Source organism: Bombus terrestris, chromosome 10 (assembly GCF_910591885.1).
Source record: "Bombus terrestris chromosome 10, iyBomTerr1.2, whole genome shotgun sequence".
NCBI classification, from domain to species: domain Eukaryota; kingdom Metazoa; phylum Arthropoda; class Insecta; order Hymenoptera; family Apidae; genus Bombus; species Bombus terrestris.
In genome coordinates this window covers 1,271,993-1,295,694 of record NC_063278.1, presented here as the reverse complement: position 1 = coordinate 1,295,694, position 23,702 = coordinate 1,271,993, and the positions used below count along the sequence as shown (strand labels likewise).

The 23,702-nt window shown below is 42.7% G+C and overlaps 1 protein-coding gene across 4 annotated transcripts in view; it reads right to left on the bottom strand.

The window, feature by feature from the left end:
• LOC100648906 (zygotic gap protein knirps) overlaps positions 1 to 23,702 on the bottom strand; it is a 113,396-nt gene that overhangs the window by 25,678 nt on the left and 64,016 nt on the right. The window contains exons 1-3 of one of the 4 annotated variants that reach the window (XM_048409708.1): positions 13,834 to 14,470; positions 5,443 to 5,829; positions 1,053 to 1,130 (exon numbers count right to left, since the gene is read on the bottom strand). In XM_048409708.1, coding sequence (XP_048265665.1) covers positions 1,053 to 1,130; positions 5,443 to 5,472 — 108 coding nt within the window. In that variant the 5' untranslated portion in view covers positions 5,473 to 5,829; positions 13,834 to 14,470. Of the gene's footprint in view, positions 1 to 1,052; positions 1,131 to 5,442; positions 5,830 to 7,993; positions 8,013 to 13,833; positions 14,471 to 23,702 lie in introns of those variants that run through there. The other 3 variants (XM_003398004.4, XM_020864946.2, XM_003398005.4) reach the window with 3 other exon arrangements.

Genomic DNA, 23,702 nt, shown 5'->3' with positions numbered 1-23,702 from the left:
GGAAATAGAAAGTACTAATTTCTCACAGAGGAATGGAAAGTTAAAAGAAAAAGAATTATTAAACCGTCGATCAGTTACTAATTTCTATCTCAAAGCTTGTTTAAGATATTAAAACTTAAAGTTTGTCAAAAGTCGATCAGAAATAGAGTCGATAGGAAAGAGAGTGAAACGTTTCGATTGTCAGCCGTATGGTACGCGAGAAAAAGTTTCCGCCATGTGTCACGTTTTCGAAGACAATCGCGTTATGCCCACGAAACCGTCCTCGAAGGAGGACGATCTGAGATAATCGATTAGTCGCGCTCGATTCTCTCGTCCACTTATGGATTCGAGCCGGGCGAGCGTTTTTCGCATCCATCGGAATGGGACTTTCTCACCTTCCTCGCTGATAGTCCGACGTGTACGTGCCTGTTGTTCCCTGTCGCGATTGGACACGGCTTATTAAACTTCCCGCCTTTTTAAATCGGAGTGAACGCGATGAGGCGCGACTTCGAGCCGATACCGGAGACCATAGATTGCTGTTACTTCGATCTTTCGCCGGTGATTTCAACGAGTAGGTGAAGCGCCAATTTATCGTCGAATTACGTTTTCTTATTTTCCGCATTAATATTCACAGTCACTATTTTAAAATCTTGATTCCTATCGAATAATTTTTTTAACGGTACAAAGACAGTTCATAAGTGAACACGAATTTCGTAAGTTCAATTTCCTTGTTTTAACACGATTTAACTTTCTTCTTTTTATATGTTATTTCCCCTAATGTCTCTTACGCTATCGATCGAAAATTAAATAAATAGAGAGATAAAGAAAATTTCTACCAGCTTTCGTATCGCTATTTACGAAATAGTAACAATATCAGCAAAAAATTACAATATTTATCTAGTATCGAGTAAAAAGCAATTGTTCTTTAACCAGATATTGTTACTGTATTTAATTGTCCCGTTTAAAAATAAAATAATTGGATCGGCTATGTATAAGAAGCTGAAGCCGTTCGGTAGCGTAAACCATCTTACAATACAATCTAGGTTCAAACGATGATTAAACAGATGCCTTACCTTGCACCCCTCGCAGGTGAACGCTCCGAAATGAAAACCGGCGGCCGGCTCGCCACAGACCTTGCACACTTGATTCATCTGCAATTATAGAAATTATGTTATTCGAAGGATAGCGGTGCGTCAGTCAGTTAGCGTGGCTCATCCTTGGCGAGATAAAGAGACGAAGAGGCCGTCTCGTATACCAAGCGGGGAGGAGGAGGTTAGTTGTGGAACAGAGAACGGATGAGAGGGAAGAACAGGGCGAGGAAGAGAGAGGGAGGGGTGACGAACCGGTTCTCCGCGTTCGCTTCGATTTTTATTCCTCCCACAATATCTTACGGATGTTCGAATGCTATTTGGATTACCGGGAAGAGGAGAGCTTGAAAAATTATTCTCCCTCCTTCGCGAGCCGCTTTCTTTACGACCATTATCGCCCCTGACACGGTTCAACGTTGCGCTAATGCTTCAGGCATCCTCCACTCACGACGATCGATTTCGTTCGCGTTCTCATCGCGCCTGTCTTTATTCCCGCATTGTTTCGTTCGACGTGATCTTTGACTTCGGTTCGAGTACAGTTTGTATTTCCCCTGGCAGCCTGCGCTACGAACCATCGTTTCCATCGCGCCCATTCATCGTCGCTTCTATTTAATAAACGCCCCTTCTCCGCGCGATTCGTCGCGAGATTGACGGAGGACCATTAACAGTTTTTCCGTCAACTCGACTCGACTGAAATTTTTTTTTTCTTTTTTTTTCACAGACAGATCCGTTGCCAGCAACAACCGTGAATCGAATCAGAGGACTGTGGCGTTCATAAATCAGCGCTATCTCGGTAAAAGCCATCGGCATCCGCCGGTGCGCGCGACTCGGTGTCAGGGCGATGGTCGCGTTTCTCGGGTAAAACTGGAATAAAATTAGACCATCGATGATCCGATAAGGGAACCTTACCTATGAGGGGCCTCGAACGCACCTGGCTTCCTCTAATGTCGTTATACCACGTTTATCTCGGCCAAAGATGGCTGGCTCAAATCATTCGACCGACACGCGAGGCCTTGCGAAACACACCGAACCGAGCGTTTTCTAATATACCGGCTGAAAAAGGTTTAATTACATAATTGTGACTAGCTTTTTGAAATTCAACGGGGATGTCGAAGTTTCCAATTCGAGAGAATTATTCAGGCCTCTCCCGGAGAACCGTGTGTCGTTGCTCAAAAAATGACTATATTCGGAAGAACCATGGAAAACACGATTGCCTTTAAACCGTCGATCCTTTTTTAAACGTTTCTGTACCACGATTGATTCACGACGAATGTCAGCCGAGGATTACACTGGCAGCATTCGATAACAAGAAACTTGGTATCGCGGTGAAGAGCATTGTATCGCAATAACGAAGGGTAGTTAATCTCGGCAAAGACGCGTTTTTGCGGCCAGCTCGTCTTAACGAGAATTCAAAGTGAGCGTAATTAGAGTCTAGCCGCGACACGAGCCGCTTCTAATCGTCTCCTCGTGATTGTTCTTCTAAAGGAAAGTAGCTGGCGCCCGCGAACGGTAGGCTGTCGGTATTAAACGACGAACAGAGAAACGGAGAAACGCTGTGAAGCTTCAAAGGGTGGGAGACGGTCGAGGAGAGAGGGAGAGATAGAGAAAAAGAAGAGTCGACTCGCAGGTTCGTTAAGGTTTCCAAGTTTTTTCTCGACGCAGTTGTTTGACGCCCGCTCTTTCTTTCATTCCGCTTACTGATGAGCCGAGACCATCCTCTTTTCCTCTCCTTCGCCGCGGAGAAACGGACAGAGCTATAGGTGTCTCTTCTTTTTTCCTTTTCCCCCTTTTCTTCAACGCGACCATCTCGTGCCACGACAATGACCTACTCGTTCGTCCAGACATTTTCGAATCATTATGCCGGAAGTCGTTGCCTTCGAACACGCTGTTTGAAACGGTTAGAGGAGTTTCTTGCGTCTTTGGAATCGTTTCTTGCGACGTTCGAGCGATAAAGCTAGAGCGATTTCAGGAAAACGATGAATCGCTTGAGATGCCGAGGGTAAGTTGCAACTGTATCGTACGGACGGTAAGTAAAATCGCCTAATAAAAGTATCCTTTTAGCACCAATTTGTTAATTTATAATTTTTCATAGAAACTTCACGTTTCTAAATTTTCATCACTTTTTTTGTAAAGTTGATGCGCGAATAAAGATTCCTTTTCTCCTTGTATTACTTACTTTTTCATCTAGCTCGAATCTAGATTCCTTTAGAACGAGTTGTATACGTTAGTGGTCGATAGCTTTAACGTTAATTGCTTCACGAAAAACCTGGAAGATTCGCGCTGCGGATTAGCCTCGATCAAATGGCGATCTTTCGAAAGTAAAAAATTATCACTAGTTTATTACCAGAGGACATTTCACTGGCGAATGATGCATCAAAAGTAAGACGCGAACAGTAAAAGGACGGTTATGTAATGGATTATTTATATTACATTTGATGATATAAAATACGATGCATTTGACGAGCAATGTGCTAAAAGCTGCAATATATTATACCATCTAAAGATTGTATGCATCAACGAGACTTATCTTCCTTCGCCACAGTCTAACCATATTACGTAGATTTCATTAAGTCACATAGGATTTTTCTTCGTTAATCTTTCTCGCTATTACCTAGAAAAAAGAATTTCAATTTCCCATCCATAGATACGCAATATTATTCCACTAAACGTAACACTGGATTGCTCGAAAGAAAGTAAACCTTCGCTTATTTCTCACACAAGTATTCGAATATTTATAGAAATCCTTTATACATATATTATGCGTGTCATACTAAACACTTTGAGATTTCATTAGTACCGTGCATGGTTATAAATTGGTAGCGCTGGTAGAGCTTAAAACAAACCAGGAAATGTACATGGAAGCTGTGAAAGTATCTATATGTTTCTTAGAGATCGCAAAAGTATTTAAACTTATATTCAATGGCATCATCTTGTACGCTTATTGTGTATTTCACACGGCTATTCACACCGCACAATATTCTTTTACCAAATCACCGTAAACTCGTCTCGTAACTTGTATAAATATTTGCAAATTGATTTCAAATTTTACCGATATAATCGTGTCTTAGGTCAATCAAATTTCGATATGTTTTATATAGCACACTCGACATTTACGCAAGCGTTCAAATAGCTTCATGAGCCACTGCGTACACATAGTCAATTGAAATCCAAAAATATTTCGAACTCTGACATTTGATAGCCGAGTGGAATGCTCGAAGCAACAAAATCGAAACACAATCCTGCGCCGGCCGTAATTCCATTTCAAGGCGGCCAGAAACAGCGAGCGGAACGCGTGAGAATGCTCGCGGAGAGCTTTCGGGCTCGTAAGCGAGCGAATCTTTCTCTTTCTTTCTTTCGCTCATAAAGAGAGGAGAGAGACAAGGAGGATGAAAGGTTAAGCGGCGCAAAAACGGGGCGCGGAGCTAATATCGGGACGTGTTGTTTCCATCGATGCGCAACCGCGTGAGGAATATTCGAGCCGTGGCGTGCACGCAGCCAGACGTTGATTAACAGTGGTCTCGCGATTAACAGTAAATCACAGAGCGCATCGATTCAGCCTTCTCGTAACCGTATCCGTGGCCCGTAACCGACCGGTGACTATAACCAGCGAACGGTACCATTTAAGTAGCCGAGCCTATTGATTTTACAAAGGATCTGGACGCGCGTGCACGGACCGATATCGATTCTATCCCACGAGCTGGCCCCGATTCGGGCCAAGGCTGTTCTCTACTTTGCCAAGAATCGATCTTTTTGCCCTAAAGTGTCTCGCGAAATCTGCCATGTTTACGGTTAACCCTTTCACGGTACGACGACGTAAGGAAGAATTCAGAAATTCGATTATATCTTCGTCGTCGTCTCATCTGGAACGATCGAACTAATTTGTAATTTACAAGTTGCAAATCGCAAATTACAAATTGCTAGTACTAGCGAATTTTCTTAGATGATGATAATAAATAAGCGCTGGTGAAATTTTACAAATCGCAACGCAGTTGCTTATCCAATGTTTAAGTTGCAAACGCTATTGCAGGTGTCTATAATCTGCAACTTATCAATTGTCGATTCATTAATGTTCGAGCTCCTAGTAGTTGTCTACAATGATGTGTATACTACCGTCTAATGAAATATTTGATCATTGTACAAAGGATAAGGATATAAGGATCGTTTCTAATATCGAGTAGAGAATCGTGATACTAGATATCACGACAATGGTAGGAATCCCCTGGTGTGCCAGCGAAACAATAGGAATTTCCTAAAGCATAGTCATCGACGTGCGACCTCCGGCATTAATATTCATATAGACCGAGCGAGGGGATTTACGGAAACGATCGCTCCACCTTCCGTGAAATTTCTTCCCATGGTAAAGGATTCCGGTTACCAGTGCTCGGAGCGGTCTCGAGCTCCACATCGGCGAAGAGACGCTTATCACGGGCACGAAGCATCAGATAACGCGCGAACTACCAGCCAAGGAGCGTTCCCGCGCATTTATATGCAAAAATACTCGAGGCCAGTGCGCCGCATCGAGAGAAGCAACAAGACCGACTCCATAATCTGCCCATCGACGTCTCATTGGTCCCGGCGGATGTTGTACAAAGGCAAAACGCTTCGAGGAGAAGCGGCTGGCTCGTGTATGTACACACGCGCACACCTCGTACCCTAGTTTCCACGAGTAGAGTCAATATTTGCTTGGCACTCGTTTGTTAATGAAGTCGATCGACCTGCTCCAGATATCGGTTTACCGTGCCAAGAGGTAGCTTTCCAACTCCTGCAACGAGAACGGTAACGATCAACGAAAAAGGGACAACGAATGGGTCAGGAACGGGAGAACCCCTCCTGTCATCGTTCCGCTCGTCCTGCGACGCACCACGCGCGTCTAGGGGCACGTCGAACGTTTACGCGCCATTAAACTCGAGTCCCGTATGACGTTTATCCCTTTATGAGAGTTTTTTATCTCGACGATCCCTTGGTTGACTTCCTGCCATTGTCCTTTCACCCCGAACAGTAACCCTTTACTTAACCGAGTTCTTGTATCTTTTCTTTAGGGAGCAGCGAAGAAAGGAGAAAATGGTGGCGAAAGGATGGAAGGGAGTGGCGGAATGTCGTAAGAACATCTCGTAGATAGAACTAAATAGTTGACGAAATTTTACTAGTTAAAAGATACGAGTCAGCAGTACCGATAATATCAAGAAGTTTAGCGACGCAACGATTGAAATTTTACAAGTGGCTCTAGCTATTCCACATTTGATGAAAAATTTTAAAATTCTGAACGAGACGAAATAATCGATCAACTATCCTACTTGACGGAAAATTATAACTCTGGAAAAGAAATTTACTATAACTAGTAAATTGTTATGCAAAAAAAGAGTCTCGACGGTGAATGTTGAAATTTTGTATGATGATAGCTATTTGTTATTGATATATTATGCTTCGAATTACACATGTAAACTTCCTAAGAGTTCAAACGCGGATAAACAAAGGGACTTTCTCTGTTTAACGGACAATGTGGCCTTATTTGTCGTTACGAACAACCGATTTGCCAGTCTGTACAGTTAGAGAAGAAGAACGATTTCGAGCGTTAGAAATAGACACGATTATAAGAAAGGATTATTTAGGACATTGAAGATTGACAGAAGAAGAGCGGTAGTTTAGGACGTGGTAAATCGATTCTCGATTTTCAGGTAAACCTTGTACAAAGCTTTGTTATTTATTCTTATTTATTGTTATCAATCATCGTTAATTGTTGTTTAACTCTGTATTTTATCTAAGCATTGTTACAATAAACTCGATTTTCAGACTTAAGAATCGATCCCTGAATTATCCGAGAATTGAACATTATACATATATGGATTATATACGGATTATATGTATAGCGTTATCTATTTATTACCACGTAAAAGTGTCCCCATTAAGCTTTTCAAAGAGTCAGCTTCTGTTCGTAGAAGCGTTCACTCAGTCAATTCCAACGAGGAAACAGGCTTAAAATTTTCTAATACGCGAATAATAAATTCTCACTACCGTTATACGTATTTGCAATCCAGAATCGCTGATATTTCGTTCTTCCAAAATCCAAGAAGTCGATGATATTTCGAAATTCTAGAGAGAAAGAACGATAAACGAGAATACCAAAAAATCGACACCTTCGTTCGCGTGGTCGTTCGAAGAACTGAAATCAACGTCCATAAAGTGGTTAGGCGCGTGTCGTTTCCATAGCTGTTTCGTTCCATTTCCTCGAAATTAATTTTACTGGATTGTAATAGAGGTGGGACACGGTCTGAGTAGGCGACAAAAAGCAAAGAACGAAAAGCGTGCGAGAGGATAATCGTCCAATTAAACGGTCTGGAATAATCTTTCGTCGATTGCGTTTTCCACGAGCGAGCGAGCCGAAGGAAACTAGTTCTTCGGTCGCGTGAACTGTAATTACTCGGTTGACAGGGGACCGTGATTGTTACAATTCTACCGGTCAAGTCTTTGCTAGAGAAAGCGTGGCGCGATTTAATTAATTGGCGGGTATATTAATTCGCGAATTTATGGCCGCGTTAAGAATGACCGCTTGATTACCGGGCTGCCGTTTGATATACGGCTAGCCATTTTTCTCGCTAAGTTAATGAGTTAATGAGTCCGCTCGAAAGAACGGGTCGATATATCACCGGCTCGTACTGTGCCGTGTATAAGCAACTGCGTCAAGGGAATTTCTCGCACGAAAGTCACCGCTCGGAGAGACGGTTGCTCGCGATCTTATCGTTCTGGCGCAGTTACGCGCGCGCGGCCACGAGCGCGTGGATCATGCGGCCTGGTTAAAATATACCGACGATTATGTCCGTTTATCGCCAATTAGGAGGAACAAACGGGACGATTCGGTCGCTTTTACCCGAGGCGCGACAGCTAACGCCAGCTTCCAACAAGGTCGTTTACTACTGCTTCTAGATTACCTTTATCGTAGGAAGATGGGTGTTCCTCCGCTCAAGGGAAATTCCTATGCACCTTGCTTCGCATTTGCCAATTATATGTAACGTATCGTTTTATTATAGAGGCTTCCACGAGTATTTTCAATGGAAAATGAAACACTCGGATAGAACTTTTTAATCTTCGAACAACATGTTTTTATCGTGAATTACGCAATTTGCTGAAAATAAGACCCTCGCGAAGCGAAGAATTCCAAATGATGAAACGAGGAGTTCTACTGAACGTCGACTCTATGACTACATTACCGGTAAACAAGAAACGTTTGAACTATGTATACAATTGTCTAAAAATAAAACTCTTAAGGGGACAAATGCAAACGTATTCCTGAATTACTGAAAAAAAGTTTCTAGGCATTCGAAATTCCTTCGCTGACGAGACTCGCGAGAAGATAAACTGTAACGTGGCTACGATTACTAGTCGGTCGTTGCCAGACCAACGAAGAAATACGAGAAGTCTTCTTCGTCACCGCAGGTTGCCCAGCATCTACGATCTTATGAATTGTAAAGGGATGGAGATCTAGGAAAACGGACTCGAAAGGGAAACTGCAGTGTGTTGAGAATACGGCCGGGCACAGGTCGCGCAATTTGTATCGGCCTGGATGCGTTTTTAACGATCGGTTTGATGGATGATAGCCGCGCCTCGCTGGCACGTCGATCGAGTCCTTGAAAAATGATGCTCCAGATCGTTGTATACGCGTTCAGACACTCGAATCCACGACGTGTCACGCACACTCGTATGCGTGCTACGTGTATACGTCGGTTCCGAGCATATGGCAAGGGAGGACGGCAGCTTCTTTTCGGTTAATATGTTTTCGCGATCCATAAAGCGCCCGGTTGGGAGTCAAAGACAATTAATAACCTTCCGTAGGATCATTTATCGCGACAGTTTAGCCCCACGAGGCCAAACCTGGCTTCTTCTCTCTTTCTCTCGACGTGGATGCGTATTCGTGAAGAAGAGGTTCGCTGACGGACCGACCAGAGTATTGTTCATCTCCTTGGCCCGTGACCGATCCAATTTTTAACACCGTCTATACATATACCTTCGTTGCTCTTCGAACGATTTTCCTCAGCCACTCGAAGTTAATCGACGGAAACCAACCCTTGCCGCGTGTGGGAATTCTCTTCCAGGATATCGTGTATGGAATTCGTTATGCCGAGATATGACGAGACGAGGGGAGGATTTCGAACGATATTCATCGATGTAAATGGATTAAAAAGTGGCCTTTCGGGTTACATTTGCATACTGAGGAAAGTTTAGGGTAGTTTGATTTGGAAAGTATCTCTACGTGTTTTATCGAAACCAATGATTTTAAGAAGAAATCAGTTTAGAAATCAGTTTTACCCTTGACTTTTGTAACATTAATTTCGAATTAGTAAGAAAATTAGACGGTATAATCGCAAATACTTTGCGAGATATTTGTCACGATCCAACGTGAAACTCTTGCTCGCCTAAGAAGACAGTTAATGACGTCTTGCTAAGAAAAACAGTACAGACGAAACAAGATCAGGAGAGGGAACATCGAACACGCGAGTTCACCTATTAACTAGCGCATACATTAGATCATGTGCGTGACAACGATCAAATACGGTAGAGCTAAACGGAATTATCATTAACTAAAAACTCAAATCATCCTTCGTATTTAATCCAGTTTGCAACACGAAAATATTTATAGACGGATTTCACATCTCTTTCGAAGAATATACGTAGTAAGAACAAATCATCGCGTGATTCCTCGTTTTAATCGCGTGCCAGTGATTTTCTTAAAACACGAAAAAACGAAATCGGCACATAAAAAAAGTTCCTAGACCGCAACGAGGTTTGGTAGGGTTTATTAAAAAATCCCTGTCAATTTGCTTGACATACGGACAAATCGTCGTAAACCTCGATTAAATCGTTCGCCTCCGTTGATTTATTCTCGTCGATTTCGAGCAGGGATTTTATGCGCGCGCTTTTCTCGCCGCCGGAACGGTCCGTAGGTTTGCGTCGCGAGTCCCTGCAATTTAATCTCCCTTTATTCGACGATTAAGCGCATCGTCGTTGATTTACGATATCGTAAACGCGCGACGCTTAAGGCCTCAGGAATATCGCGTTGAAATTGTCTCGGAAGCTCGAGCGTGCTCCGCTCGTTCGCAAAGCAAATCGAAAATTACGAAACTACCAAACCTGTCAAATGCTCTATGTTCGTCGTAGAATCTCGAAACTACTCGATCAGATCAATATCGTTGATCGACAAGAACTCGACCGAAATCTACTCATCTACGAAATCAATTCATCTTCGTTATATTACTGTAATTATAATCTCGTTTATGTATGTCATGTTTCAACTGTTAAAAGTATCATTCCTTTAGCTTCGTAGTTAATTAAGTTGTAACTTTATTCTCTACCGCGGTGAGTTTGCATGACTTGGAAAGATATAAATTTTTTATAACAATTTTACGTAAAATAGCAACGATGAAATAACAATAAAGTCAATTACGCGTTGCGAGTCAATTATCCTGACGTTAACTATTACGCGTTTCCGTTGCACGTTACTTGTGATAAAAAATGATCGTTAAATTTCTTTTCCACGAAAACTGCACTATTTTCCTGTGCACACACAGAATGACCAACTATTTTCCTTGACGTCCAAGAAGAGAGAAAATAAAAAGGTTGGAACACATTCTCGGTTACTTTCTAAGCAATTGACTAACTGCGTCGAACATACGCGATAAAAGCGAGTATTACCAGTGTTTCCCCATCTGGAAATGCAAATGGGAGGAAGCTACGAAGAGTGTAGTTCCCTGTAATTCGCGGATTATCGCGAATCGGACGGAGTGCATCGGTTCAGATTAGAAAAGTAACGGGTCGGCCGAATCGAGCCACTCTCTGTACCGTTAAACGCATGTTCCTGGGGACGTACTGTCGAGATAAGGAGTAACTGGAAAACCTGCCATATTCTTAACTTCTATTTTCCTGCATATTCTCAATTATTTCGATACAAGTTCAACGAATAGAGAAACTAACGAACAAATAAAACTCGGTAAAGACGTGACCGGGATCGAAGAATTTAGATTTAGAGGATCGCTGGACATGTGCGTTTCCCGCCAGAGAATACGGCAAAAAAGGAACGTGTAGTACGAATTCGTGCGAAGTTTTACGATTTTAAACGTAGAGGGGTGCACGAACGAAGGCGAAAAGGCGTTAAGTCAGATCACAACCCCAGTCACCAAGGGTTGACATGCAAATGAGGATCGACGATTCCGAGGCGGCTTACGAGATCGTGACCAAGGGAAGCGAACCGTTAATTGTCTTTAAAAAAAAAAAAAAAGAGAAGAAAAAGCGGAATATCCCATCGTAGGAATTAAAGTTGCTTGCAGATTCTCTGGCGTCGATGAAATCCTAAAGCTATTATTTATATTCACGCTTTCTCCCGATGAGACGGTCGTTTTCAAAGTTCACTAGCTAATATACCGCGAGCAACGTGCAGTTTTTTACGGACTTTCTCCTAAAAAACCAGCTCCAAGGCTGCGTAATCCGCAAGATTGTAGCCTCGAGAACACCGTGCGTCGATACGGAGCGAATTACTTCTTTCTAGGAATTACCGTTCTTTCCTTTAAAATACACAAAAGCAAACGTTAAAGGAGGCGACACGCGGTTTATTTTCAAAGGCCGTCGAGAGCTTCTCCCCGTGTACAAGTGGGTAATAACCGTATGAAAGGGTAACAATGATGGCTGACACACCGCAACCAGGCCAAAAAAAGAGAGAAGGCAAAGGTGGAGAATGGAGGGGGGCAATAAATATATTTTGACATGGGAGAACCTGGCCCGGGCACCTATGCATAATAATTGTAACGCTCCGCTCGTTTCGTCTCTCTTTCTCTCTTCTTCCTTCTCTGTCGTCGTACACGTGCGTGTGTGTACGCTTCCGCCACGTCTCTTGCTCGCCTTTATTCCACGACGAACGTGTCGGCCTTTGTGCAACTCGAATTACTTCACTGTCTACCAGTAGGCAAATATTATAGCAACAGGCAGCCACGAGGGGTGACGATAATGTTTTCATTTACGAGTAACCCCAGCCGACCGCATCGTTTCTATCGCTGGCGAGGGTTTCGAAAGCGCGAAGAAAGGACACTCGAAGAGAGGATACAAAAGGAGTTTGCGGCTGATGACCTTATCGCGACAGGATAGGAATAGAAATGGGACGTTCAGTTTGTTTCGAGAAGCGTTAGGTTGCTTAAATTCTCTCGCCAATGCTAGCTATACTTCCTGCTCACTATGTAACTCAGGAATCAATTTCAGGAATCAAATAAAAATGTATTTGGACTTTGTGCATCTTTGTAAGTTGATAATCGTTCGATAATAAACGAACACCTTTGAATTAAATCGTGAAAGATAATACGTACAAAATGCAAACGTCTATAATTGTTTCAATGTTAACGAGAAAGGATAGATTTAAAATAATAATTGGACGATAGCTCTTGACAAATTTTGTATAATATATGCTTTGTAACTGAAAGTCCTCGTACCGTTGAATCTTCCGTAATTCGGGTCGTATTGTCGGTACAATCGATATCATAAAAGAAAAATGACAGCTCTACCGTTTCTACGATACAACGGAGCAAAAGCCAGGTTCGTTACTTTTAAAGATTTTTCAATTTCGAGATAATACGTCGCGTTTCGCTTTATATTCGTCAATTTACGAACGAAGAAGTATGAAAGAAAAAAGCGATTGTAATTCTTGCAGACATCCCTAGATAAGTTTTTAAAGAGGTTACAGTTGTAATTAGTTTTAGAAATTAATTACAATTTGATCAACGTTAACGAAGAAACATGTATTGAAAAAAAAGTTTCGCAAAAGAATTCAAGGTTCATCTAATAGGACCTCTCTATCGCACCTAAAAATTCTAAATTAGATCGGATCTTCTAGAATCTAGAATTAGGCGAACGGTAACGAAGAAGAACGAGTCGTGAAATTTTGTACGAATAAGAATTCATAATAGACCTTACGCTTTATGACTGAAAATTTCTAATCTAATTGGATCTTTTACAGTACGTATCGTAGAAAGAAAAATGTCATAATTAAAGAAGAGTCTGTAATTAAAGATCACCGAGGGTCTATTTAGAAGAACTAGGAATAAACGTCATGGGTTGAAAGCTCGGAACGTGAGGAACAAAGCCGTCAATATCTTCGTTTACCGATAACACCGGTGAAGCGTAGAGCACGCGGTCTCACGGTTTCGAAATTATATTCCAATCAAAATTTACTAGTCGAAGGGGTATTTTTAACGGTCCAGGCGTACTTAGGCCGCTATTAGGTTGCATTATCAATTTCACGCCATGGTATAATCGCGAGCAACGCAGCCACTTTGGATGTAGACTTTAATTTACGAGGGATAAATGGAGCGGTGAATGGACTGTAAGATTGACGAAACGCCGGTGATTACTGGCTGAACGCGAGTGATTTATTTTCTAGTTTTTACAACTATCATTAGTCGAACCTTTTTTTCATCCCCTCTCGCTGTACCCGTGTACCTACAGTTTCTCAGCACGAAACTTAAACTTCTAGTCTCGTTTTAGGATGTTATATTTTCCTTGCGGCATGTCAAAAATTCCTTATGAACGTGAACGAGCGGCAGATCGTACGTATTAACGTATAGGAGAAAAAGCGGCAACTATTTAAGCACTAAATTTCTACAGTCACGAATCACAAACATGGATAAACTATCATGGAAGCGTGGGAGATTTCAACGCCGGTGGATCGCGCCGAACGACGTCGATGCCCGCATAGGAAATGCGATCGCGGAACGCACAGTGCCTTTGCACTTACCTTTGTAGTCAGATGATATCCACACGAGCGGGCTAACCGGTGCCTCGGTACACCACAAACTTAAACCTTGTTTCTCGATTGTCCTCGAGTCCTTTTTCACACGTTACACACCATAACCTTCGTTCATCGATATTCGACGAGCAAATAACCGAACGAGTTTCTCGCGAGAACGTCCGATCTTGTTCGACACACACTGCCCGAAAAATGTTGTTGTTCAGCGGCGATCCGTCACGTGGCGTGGTGCACCGGACACCGTGCGCGCGTTCGTTCGCTTTTATCCGCGGTATCCACGAAACGCAGTCGTTTACACGTTGCTGGGACTATGTCACGCGATCGGCCTCACCCCCTCGGAAGGACACGCGTCTGATTATTTCAGTACCGTTTCCTCGATGCAAATCCTTCGACTTCCCCCGAGTGCTCTGCTCTCGATGGTCCACGCGAATCCGTGTGTGGTTTCTAACTCTCCGCACCGTCTCTTCTTCGTCTTTCTCTCTCTTCCTCTCCCTTTTTCCTCGGCCGTCCCCGATCTAAATTTTTTTTTCTCTACGTGTTATCGTCTGTCTCTGTCTGTCTCTCTCGAACATCCACGAGTCACGGTGCGGCCACGTCGATGGACGGGAGAGAACTGGCGCTTCGCGATCGCTGCGACCTGTTCGACTGCGTCGAAGGCGCCTAAGGAGAACTACGGAGTCCCGTCGGTAACTCGATTTTCCCCCTTTAGCAAAGAACAGTCGTACCTGCCCATAGATACACGCCTGTTTCCTGACCCACCAATGGGCCTCAACTCGGCCCGATCTTTTAACCAATCCTCAGCTGCTGAGCTTCCTCGAAACCGACTGTCCAGGTACCTCCCATCGGTTCCCCACTTTGCGCGATACCACACTCCTCCACTCTCTGTTCGCCAAAGCAACACTGTTCCGCGTGCTCCGCGCCGATGATACCGTCGCGGAAGACTGATTATCGGCTGCTTAAAGAGGACTGCGTTAGCTGACTCGAGAACCTGCCAGCCAGAGATTCTTTCTCTTTAGTATCGCGTTGCCGACGATCTTCTAGCAATTTTTAGAAAGGAATTCGTAGAATTCGTTGGATCGTTTCGTACTCGTCGAGCCGCGCTCGGAATTGAATCGCGATATTTGACGCTGCGGAGGTGAGTAGAAATTTAACCGGGTTTGCACCGTTTAATCGTGTCTTTGCATCGATGTAACCTTTTTTGTATGGGATTTGAGTAAAATAAGATTTCCTTAAATTGTCGCATGTTTTAGGACAAACGGATGAATTTATCGCTAGGCTTGTCAAGATTGTATGCCGTCGTAATTATCCACTGCACGATTGACACGAGTTTTTAGAAAAATAAATTCTTGTTTATGACCCGATAGTGATCCTCATTGTCTTTCAAAATGCACAGTAAAGAATCGACCATAATCGTAAATTTAACAGTTGTCCGAGATCGAGTTTAACGTTGTTGTTTAAAATCTGCTTATGACTTGAAGTAGACTGAAAAATAAATCGAAATCAGTGACTCGACACGAAGTGACAAGATGAAGCTAAAAACTGCTGTTCGATATCTGGTTACGATTTTCAGCGTCTCTCAACATGTAACGCGTAGAGAGCGGATCAAAATCACTGGTTATAGTTTTGAAAGTAAAACGCGTTGAAAGATTTCATTGTGATGTAATGCACGTGTAACGTAATTCCTTTCTTCTTCTTCTTCTTCTTTGTACTAGTATCGAGAAAATCTACCATCGGACAAACTAAAGTTTCGTTTCTGTGATTTTTACTTTCTAGTTCGTAAACATCCGCGATACGTGATCACAATGAACGATTCTTATCGTAGAGTGTAATATCCTTTCTAAAGTTTCAACCGTAAACCGTCCCTAAACCTATCTCTTCTCGAGAGATCTAAAGTCTCGCTCCAATAGCGCGGCAGACCGCTCGCGCGCGCGTCTTCTATCTATACACAGAGCGCGCCAGGCTCACCCATATAATTTAGTCTCCGGCCAGCAAGACGTAAGCGGCCGTAATCATAGCTATTACCCGCTCGCTGCTTCAATTAACGTACAGATCCGATAAACACAGCGAGAGCGGCGAGAGCGTTGCGGCGCGGACGGAGGCGCGGAATCGTTGATCTTGTCGCTTCCACCGGTGGCTGGGAACGAATCGACCTTGCGAAATCAGTCGGAGCAATTGGACGCATCGCCTAATCGCAATCGTTGGAAAAAGGATGAAAATCGAATAATTGTACGAAGTTTGAATGTTCGAAGCTTCGAAGCACGATCTCGTAGATCGTATTTTGAACGATTAATATCGCGTAAAACTCTTTCAGAGCTTGGTCGTCGAAGCTGTCGAGATCTGAGAAAGAGATCGTAATCGTTGCAAAAAGAACTGTAGCGGCACACGAACTGAAATCATGTTGTTGTCTTGTCTCGGAATAGCAATATCGTTAGGATACACATAATGCGATAATAAATAAATTCCGGACAAAGACGAATTTGAATTTTCCGATTCTCTCCCGACCAGTAAAAATAAACGGACGCAACCGAAAAGAGTTCAGTATCTATCGGTTGACAATCAGTTATCGATCGGTTATCAGTTAGTCGCGCGAATCAGTATCTACCGAGTATCTACGAGTTATCAGCGATCTTATTAACGAATTACACACTGTCTTTAACTAGACCGTTAGTACGAGCATCTTGGCGAATATTGTCTGTATATTAATTATATTTTGAAATATATTCGACCGTTTCAACAACGAGCAATCCCGTTTTATAAACCTTTAAGGTTTAGGACTCAACTTTCAAAAGCTCGAGTAAGGAAATTAACCGTAATCCTATGATATACATACCTTATGTCCGTTGCTTATAAGCTTTGAATTTCGTTACTATTAAGATTTCTTCTTGCGATCGAAATATCACTATCACCGTTCAAATTTTTCGGAGGAGGTGTAGAGTGGAATCCATACGAGTTATAGAAACTGGTCGACCCAATAAAATGTCGAAAGGCGTTCAAAGGGGAGAGTAGGAGGGCAGGAAGGCCGGGGTTGGACGGCGCCATAAATTAAAGAAGATGTCCACCCGTAGAAATTAAACCATAGAAACTGGTTTCGAACGTAAAACGATTCTCCTCCTGCTCTCGATCCTTCGTCCACTCTCTTTCTCTCTGTCCCCTGGCTTCATCCTCGCCTCTCTGTCGTTTTCTTCGACCCCTCTACCCGCGTCTTGACCCTATGAATCCTTCAGAGGCCGCTGTTTTTTGTGGTCGTGTCTCTTCCCTCGAACAGCGAACCTATCTCGCTTCCTCGTTTAACGACCGATTTCATTTTATCGAGATAATGCTCGAGGGAAGAAACGAAGAGCGGCTACGAATCTGGGAAAGTCCGCTACGTTCGATCTGGTCGCTTTTTTCTACGATCCTGATAGCCGATGATGTCGATGTCGGACCCAATGTGGTACCGAGAACGATATCGTGAAACGCGTCTTCGAATCACATCAATTGCGTCACCAAGACTACATCCGACCAACATCGTCCTTTCGTCATCGATCGAAATTCGTGTTTTATCTTCGTCGAGTTTTAATTCTAAGACTATGTACGATTGGGCTAAGCGGAAGATATGGAATATTTAAATCGTGTTACATTAGCTTGTAATCGAACGAAGATCAAAGCTTGGTCTTCGAGGCGGACGGAATTTAAATTATCTTGGATTTAAGGTGTATCGATTCGTTGATCGAGTCATTTCTTCGTTAGAAGTTTGTATCATCACGGAACGAAAAGTTGATAAAGGCAAATAACTTTCGATTGGGTCGGCTTTAATCTTTCGCGCGTATCGTTACATTTTTGACAATTTAAATAATCGTTCGTAAAGCTTTTCCTTTACCTTTCGTTTTATTACGAATTACAAAGATACTTTTACGATGTTTTTCAAACAAACGATTTCTATATCTCGATAAAGCCCAAATCCAAATTCAGGCAGAATCATCGCGAATAAACAAGTTTCTATAAAACGTTTCTACACTTCCAACACTGCGAAACAGTAAAGGCTATAGATTTCATAGAATAGTGTGTTTCATCGTCATAAATAATATCTTCGAATGTTGGCAGCGAACAGAAGCGATGTGAAAGAGCTCCACGGTATGTCCGACGCTGTGTAGCAAACACGAGAGGCGCGGCAAGCTACGTCAGATTCGTGATCAATTGGCCGAAAATAATCCGGATGTATTTACGCGTTCGCCCGTCGGTCCTCGTCGTTTTGTCCGTGGTTGTCTCATCCCTGTGTGTCTGCTCGTTCACGCAGAAGCCCTTCTCGAGGAGACAGATGGAGCTAATATGAACTCGATTCTGCCTCCGAAGATATGAACTTATTCTTTCCAGAACGTGTCTGCTCATTGGCACGGAAGGAAACGAGATTTATCGTCCTATCTGAACATGGAAGGCGGTCACATCCTGTCGGGTGAAACGGTTCGTCTCGATACTCTCGAGAACCTGGTCGTTCTAGTCATTCTCGTGTCAACGCTACCACCTTTCTCTGACACGGCGTATTTTTCCGATTGTTTCCTTGTGACAAATGATCTGGACTACTGCGGTCATTAGCCGAGCGTCTACCGTTTTAAATTACTTTTAACAGATGCAAGTTGGTTGAAGTGAAAATCAACTTTATATATATATAGATAAATGGAAGAAATATTGAAAAAAACAAGAAATTTAAATTAACGATGCTTGTATGCTAATACAACATCGGTTTCTATGTAATAATCATATTAGGTTTGTACTATTTCCTAGCGAGTGTAAATTATATCAATTATATATCAAGATTAGAATAACACGCGAGTTATATCTTCGCTTGTTAAAAATATTGGTAGTACAGTTATCTATACAGTTTCGTACGCGTTATAAGAAAGTCATTTTTGTTTAAATAAAGCATTTATAACTTCGTATAATAACATAGCTATTTCTCAACTCATAAATCAGTAATAAAATACCTCTTAATCATCTTGGCATGGAACGCACTTTCACTCGTAGTAAAATTTTGTAACATTTTATTATAGTGGAAATATCTTTCCTATAAGATACACGAAAATTATCGTGTCTCCGGTAAGCCAAACAAATACATGTTTTATAAAAAGAAATACATAATTAATATTTCGCAGAAGCAAATTCTTGAATTTCATAAAGTCATTTTCGGTAAACAGATGATGCAAATGATAGTAAATTCTAAACTAAACCCGAGGAACTAACGTTCGTAATATCATCGTTCCACTCTACTTTCCAATTTACGAATTTGATCAATGCGTCTTGCCAACGATTCGCGTAAATATATCCTAATAAAATGTCATAGAGACGCGAATAAAGACGTAATAAAACAGCTAAATCTTTGTAACAAATATCGTTGCACGTATCGTTAAAGATGCACGATTCGCGAATCCCTCGACGCGAATCTCCGATCACGGCGCGATCAATCTCGCGGCGGCACGATCGAGCCGCGTGATTACAATCCGTTGAAATTCAGGCTATCCGTGCGACTGAATTATGACGTTCAGGCATGGTGGAACGGCGCGCGGAGTGGGATTGCCTACGGTATTCCCGAGATTTCAAGAACGCGGCGACGATTAATTGAATTCCGCGCACTGGCTCATGCGCGCACGCACGCCGCTGAAACCTGGCACTCAATCTCGTTAATCGAACGCACGGCGGAATGTCGTAAGACAGCTCGTGCCGATGTTTCACAGCCGTCGGGACGACGTCCCGACACGACGACGTCTCGACACGACGACGCACCGCGCGAATCGTCGTCGCGGTCGTACGTGAAACGCCGCTGCCGCAATCGCGCGACGTTCGTTCGTCGTCGCGGTAATCGATTACCAGCGGCGGATTATTAAGAGTCTTCCCGGGTTCCCTGCGAGCCAAGAAAACGCGCCAGGAGGTCAAAGGGACACGTACGGGACGCGACTTCTCGCCCCGCGCGTAAACCGCGACGATCTCACGGCCTGTGCGCGTATCGCTTGCGCTGGCGTTTAGGTCTCCGATAGAACGAGCGTGCGTTTCGCGTTATTAATTGCGAGCGCCTCCAGCGTTGCTAGGAAACTCGTGTGGGTCAGACGACGTGCATTCCATTCGCGTGGGTGGAACGCCGATCGATGGAATATCGGCGATTTTGCCGCTCTGTAGCAAAATTTCTTTTAAAGCTGTTAATGGAAATTGAAATCTAATATTTTCTCCGTATAGTCGTGCCAATCGTATTGGACGCATATTAAATGTTTCAACGCCCTTTCGTGTGTTCACGGTAGAAATTGCAAGTTCCCTTTTTATCAATGAGCGACTCCAATCGGTTTTGTATAGCGTTTTGACTGCTGTTAATGTTTATTTTTATTTATTTTTATGGGAATTGACGACTGCTTTACAATTGATATTCCAACTTAGAACAAGAACTTTTCTACCAAGTATTCGATAGAATAATCGATGGAAAATGTCCCGTGAATTCTTATAAACGAATACATCTGAAGACACTTGATTATGCGAGCCATCCTTCATACCAGTTAAAGCAGTTGTTTGAAACATTTTCATCGACGTGGACGGAAGGTTCTGCTCGTCGAGTTGATGGAACCTCCTCTACGTTCTTGGCTCGTTATGAATTATCAGAAATGAATATTAAATACAGGGGCTTTCTGATATTCGTCGGGTCCTATTTGATTCGCTAATAAATTACATTCTTCGTGCAGTTCGTATATAATTAACAACAAACGTTCGTTTGTGCCGTTAGAGAATTATCAACGCGATCAGAATACGCTTTCTAATTAATCCATAAATCTCTTACAACTTTATTAGAAAGCACTTAACAAACGCACTCGAACCTCTCGGCAAATAGAAATCTAATCACACGTTTCATTAGTATTTCCTCTATAAAACTTCTCACCGTGTATGATAAAAGTACATTAAGCGAAATATAAAACGGAAAGAAAAATTACTCGCTAATGAATATAAATTTTCTAGTAAATGAAAACATCGTCTCCTCTTTAACGGACCCCCCTAAAATAGAGGTGCTGTTACCAATAACGTTGTCGGTAAATATCGATAATATTGCCAAGATAACGACGAGCTAAATTTAACTAAATACGATACGCAAATTGTACATCGTGTCTAGATTGACTTCAAACGATACGCGTCATCGTTGAAAACTCGTTTCGTCGAAATAACGATCTTTCTCGATTTTCGAGACCTATAAAATTTGATGCGATGGAATACAATTGTTAGTAACGTCTCTCCACCGAAACAAAAACTAAGGGAGAGCGGATAAAATATGAGCGAGAGAGATGGCTCGTTTACCCGGAAAGGGAAAGGGATGCCTGGAACATCTTTGTGAAATTTACTGGCAGTATTGTGGGCAAACATCGTTCAGTCAGTGAAGAACCCCGTTTTCGAGTGACCATTCACTCCCAGGACACGCACCGTAACGATGATCCTGTGTCAAAGGATCATCATGGGTCACGAAAGTCCAGTTGGAAAAATGGCTCATGCTGTTTCGACGATCTCGAACGACTAACGACGTTTTGACCGGAATCCCTCTCGGGTTCCGAAAGAAATTCACGCTACTGCGAATCCTATTAGGACTCGTTAAAGCGGATTTCTTGTCGATCTGCCAAACAGCAAACTACTTCTGGATGAAATGTTCCTTAGAAATCACCACGTAACGGATATCTTGCCTTACCGACTATGACTGTAAAACGGCAAACTCCCTAGATTTTTCGTATTTTCTTCGCTTTAAATTTCTGAGCTTCCTGCGAACCAAATCTTACGTTTTAAACCTGATTTCTCTTAAGCAATTGTCAGTTGATAGTCAAGTATCGTTTCCGTGAAAGAGTATCTTGGAATAAAATGGGATTAAGAAGGTAATAACGTATCATGGCAGTCATTTTACATAACCTTCTTATATTTCAACTCGAAATTTGTCTATCTGGCCAGCGATTAAGTGATAACACGAAAGAGATATATTTTTTTGCGACCAATACCAAAGGTATTAATAATATCATCGCGATTTAACTTTCACGATTCTGGATTCACCATCAAAAATTCAAGCAATATCTAAATTTAGAAAATCCTACAGCCCCGATATAAATTACAAATATAAAATATAAAATTGTATAAAATTACAAAATAAATTACAACAATTCGATAACACCGAGCACCGAGAAAGATCATCAAGGTCGCGATACTAACGCCCGATCGCGGGGGCGCACAGTCACGATCTTCGGCTCCTTCTTCCAGCAGCACGAATCACTGCTCAACACCGTCAAGCAACGACGACCGTGATCGTCTCAGACTTATCGGTCACTGGTTGCAATCACCACGAGAATAATTCCTCGTCCGAAGGTCCAACCCGTTTCGTCGACGTCGTACATCGGCGTATCGATTTCAGGCTGGTCGACGAATTATTTCGAATGATCGGCGGGAAACAGGATCTCGAACGTGCTCGTGCGTCCTTCGACGGGAGAAGATCCTTCCGCGGGAATGGGCGTAGGCGAATCTTCGATCTCGAAACCGTGCAACTGGAAGTCAAGCGGCGGCCATATGCGACCGGCGCGACCCCACGGGAACTGGGAGTGCACCGTCTTCGTGGTATCTCGAATCTACTTTGTGTCCTTCCAACCGGGCCGTGAGCGGTGCAGGTACAGTCCGCGATCCCCGGGATATACGTTTCAATGATCTACGACTCGGCTGGGTCGAATCCTCCGCTGAAAAAGCGCGGGATTCCGCCGACTTGCTGAATCCGACTCGAATCCTTTTACCGATATCCCGCAGACACCCAGCTTTTTCGAGAAGTTGCGAGATTCGTTCGAACGGTGCACGTGGATTCTGCATCCTTACTCGTGTCTCTCGTTTTTGGCGATGTCCAAGTCTTAGGTAAAGTTTGAGACAATGTTGCGTGGAAAACGCGTGTCCAGTACAAACTTTCGTATTATCGTAATTGAGATAAAGCTGTAATCTATCAGATTGCTTGGTAATTTTATTTATTAAATCATCGTGTTACAGAAATTAATTTGATATAGATAGCTTTATATGGTAGTATATTATACACTTATATATCAGAGTATTAAAAATTCTCCACTAAATTGTGTTAACGAGATAACGATTCAAAGACGTAAGATTTGTATTTGATACATTATGGACGAATGAGATATCTCGCAAGTTCTATCTGTTTGGTAATTGTCAAACTTGTAGCCAACGACCGATTAGCAACAAGATGTCTGGTACCTAGTGCGTTAAGATGCCCGAATATCGTATAACGAAAGATCAGTCGCAAATTTAAATATACAATACAATCTGATCTTTCATATTTCATTCCAAAATCAACTTCTCCATTTTCCTGTATCAGCCCTCGATCACGAAACTTTTACAAAATCATCCCCTAATAAAAGACTCCATAGAACCTTTAACGTAGCAAAGAAAGGAACTACAATCTAGGAGCAGGGTTCTAAATGACGAATCAGCAACGACCAATCTATGATTAACATCGATCGTGACGTTCGAGTGTCGGTGACAAAGTGGCTTGGTCCTAACTAGACCTCGAGACATCTGTTCGATTTGTCACGGGTCGCTTTTCCACCTAAAACGAATACGCGCAGCCGTTTGCGACTCTACCATCCTGTGAATAATTGTTGAATACCGCTAATGAGAGTCTAGTGGTTGAACGACGTGTGCCACGCTCTCGAACCGTGTCGAATCGCGCGCGTTTTGCACCCGCCGGAAGAGAATTCTATCGGCCGTGAGAACAGCGTTTAGGCGACGATAGACCCGATGCCTCCTTTCGATACGCGTAACGAGCCTTCGCTCTCCGGCGCACTTTGTATCGCACCCTTAATCAGTAGAAATTTATGACGACC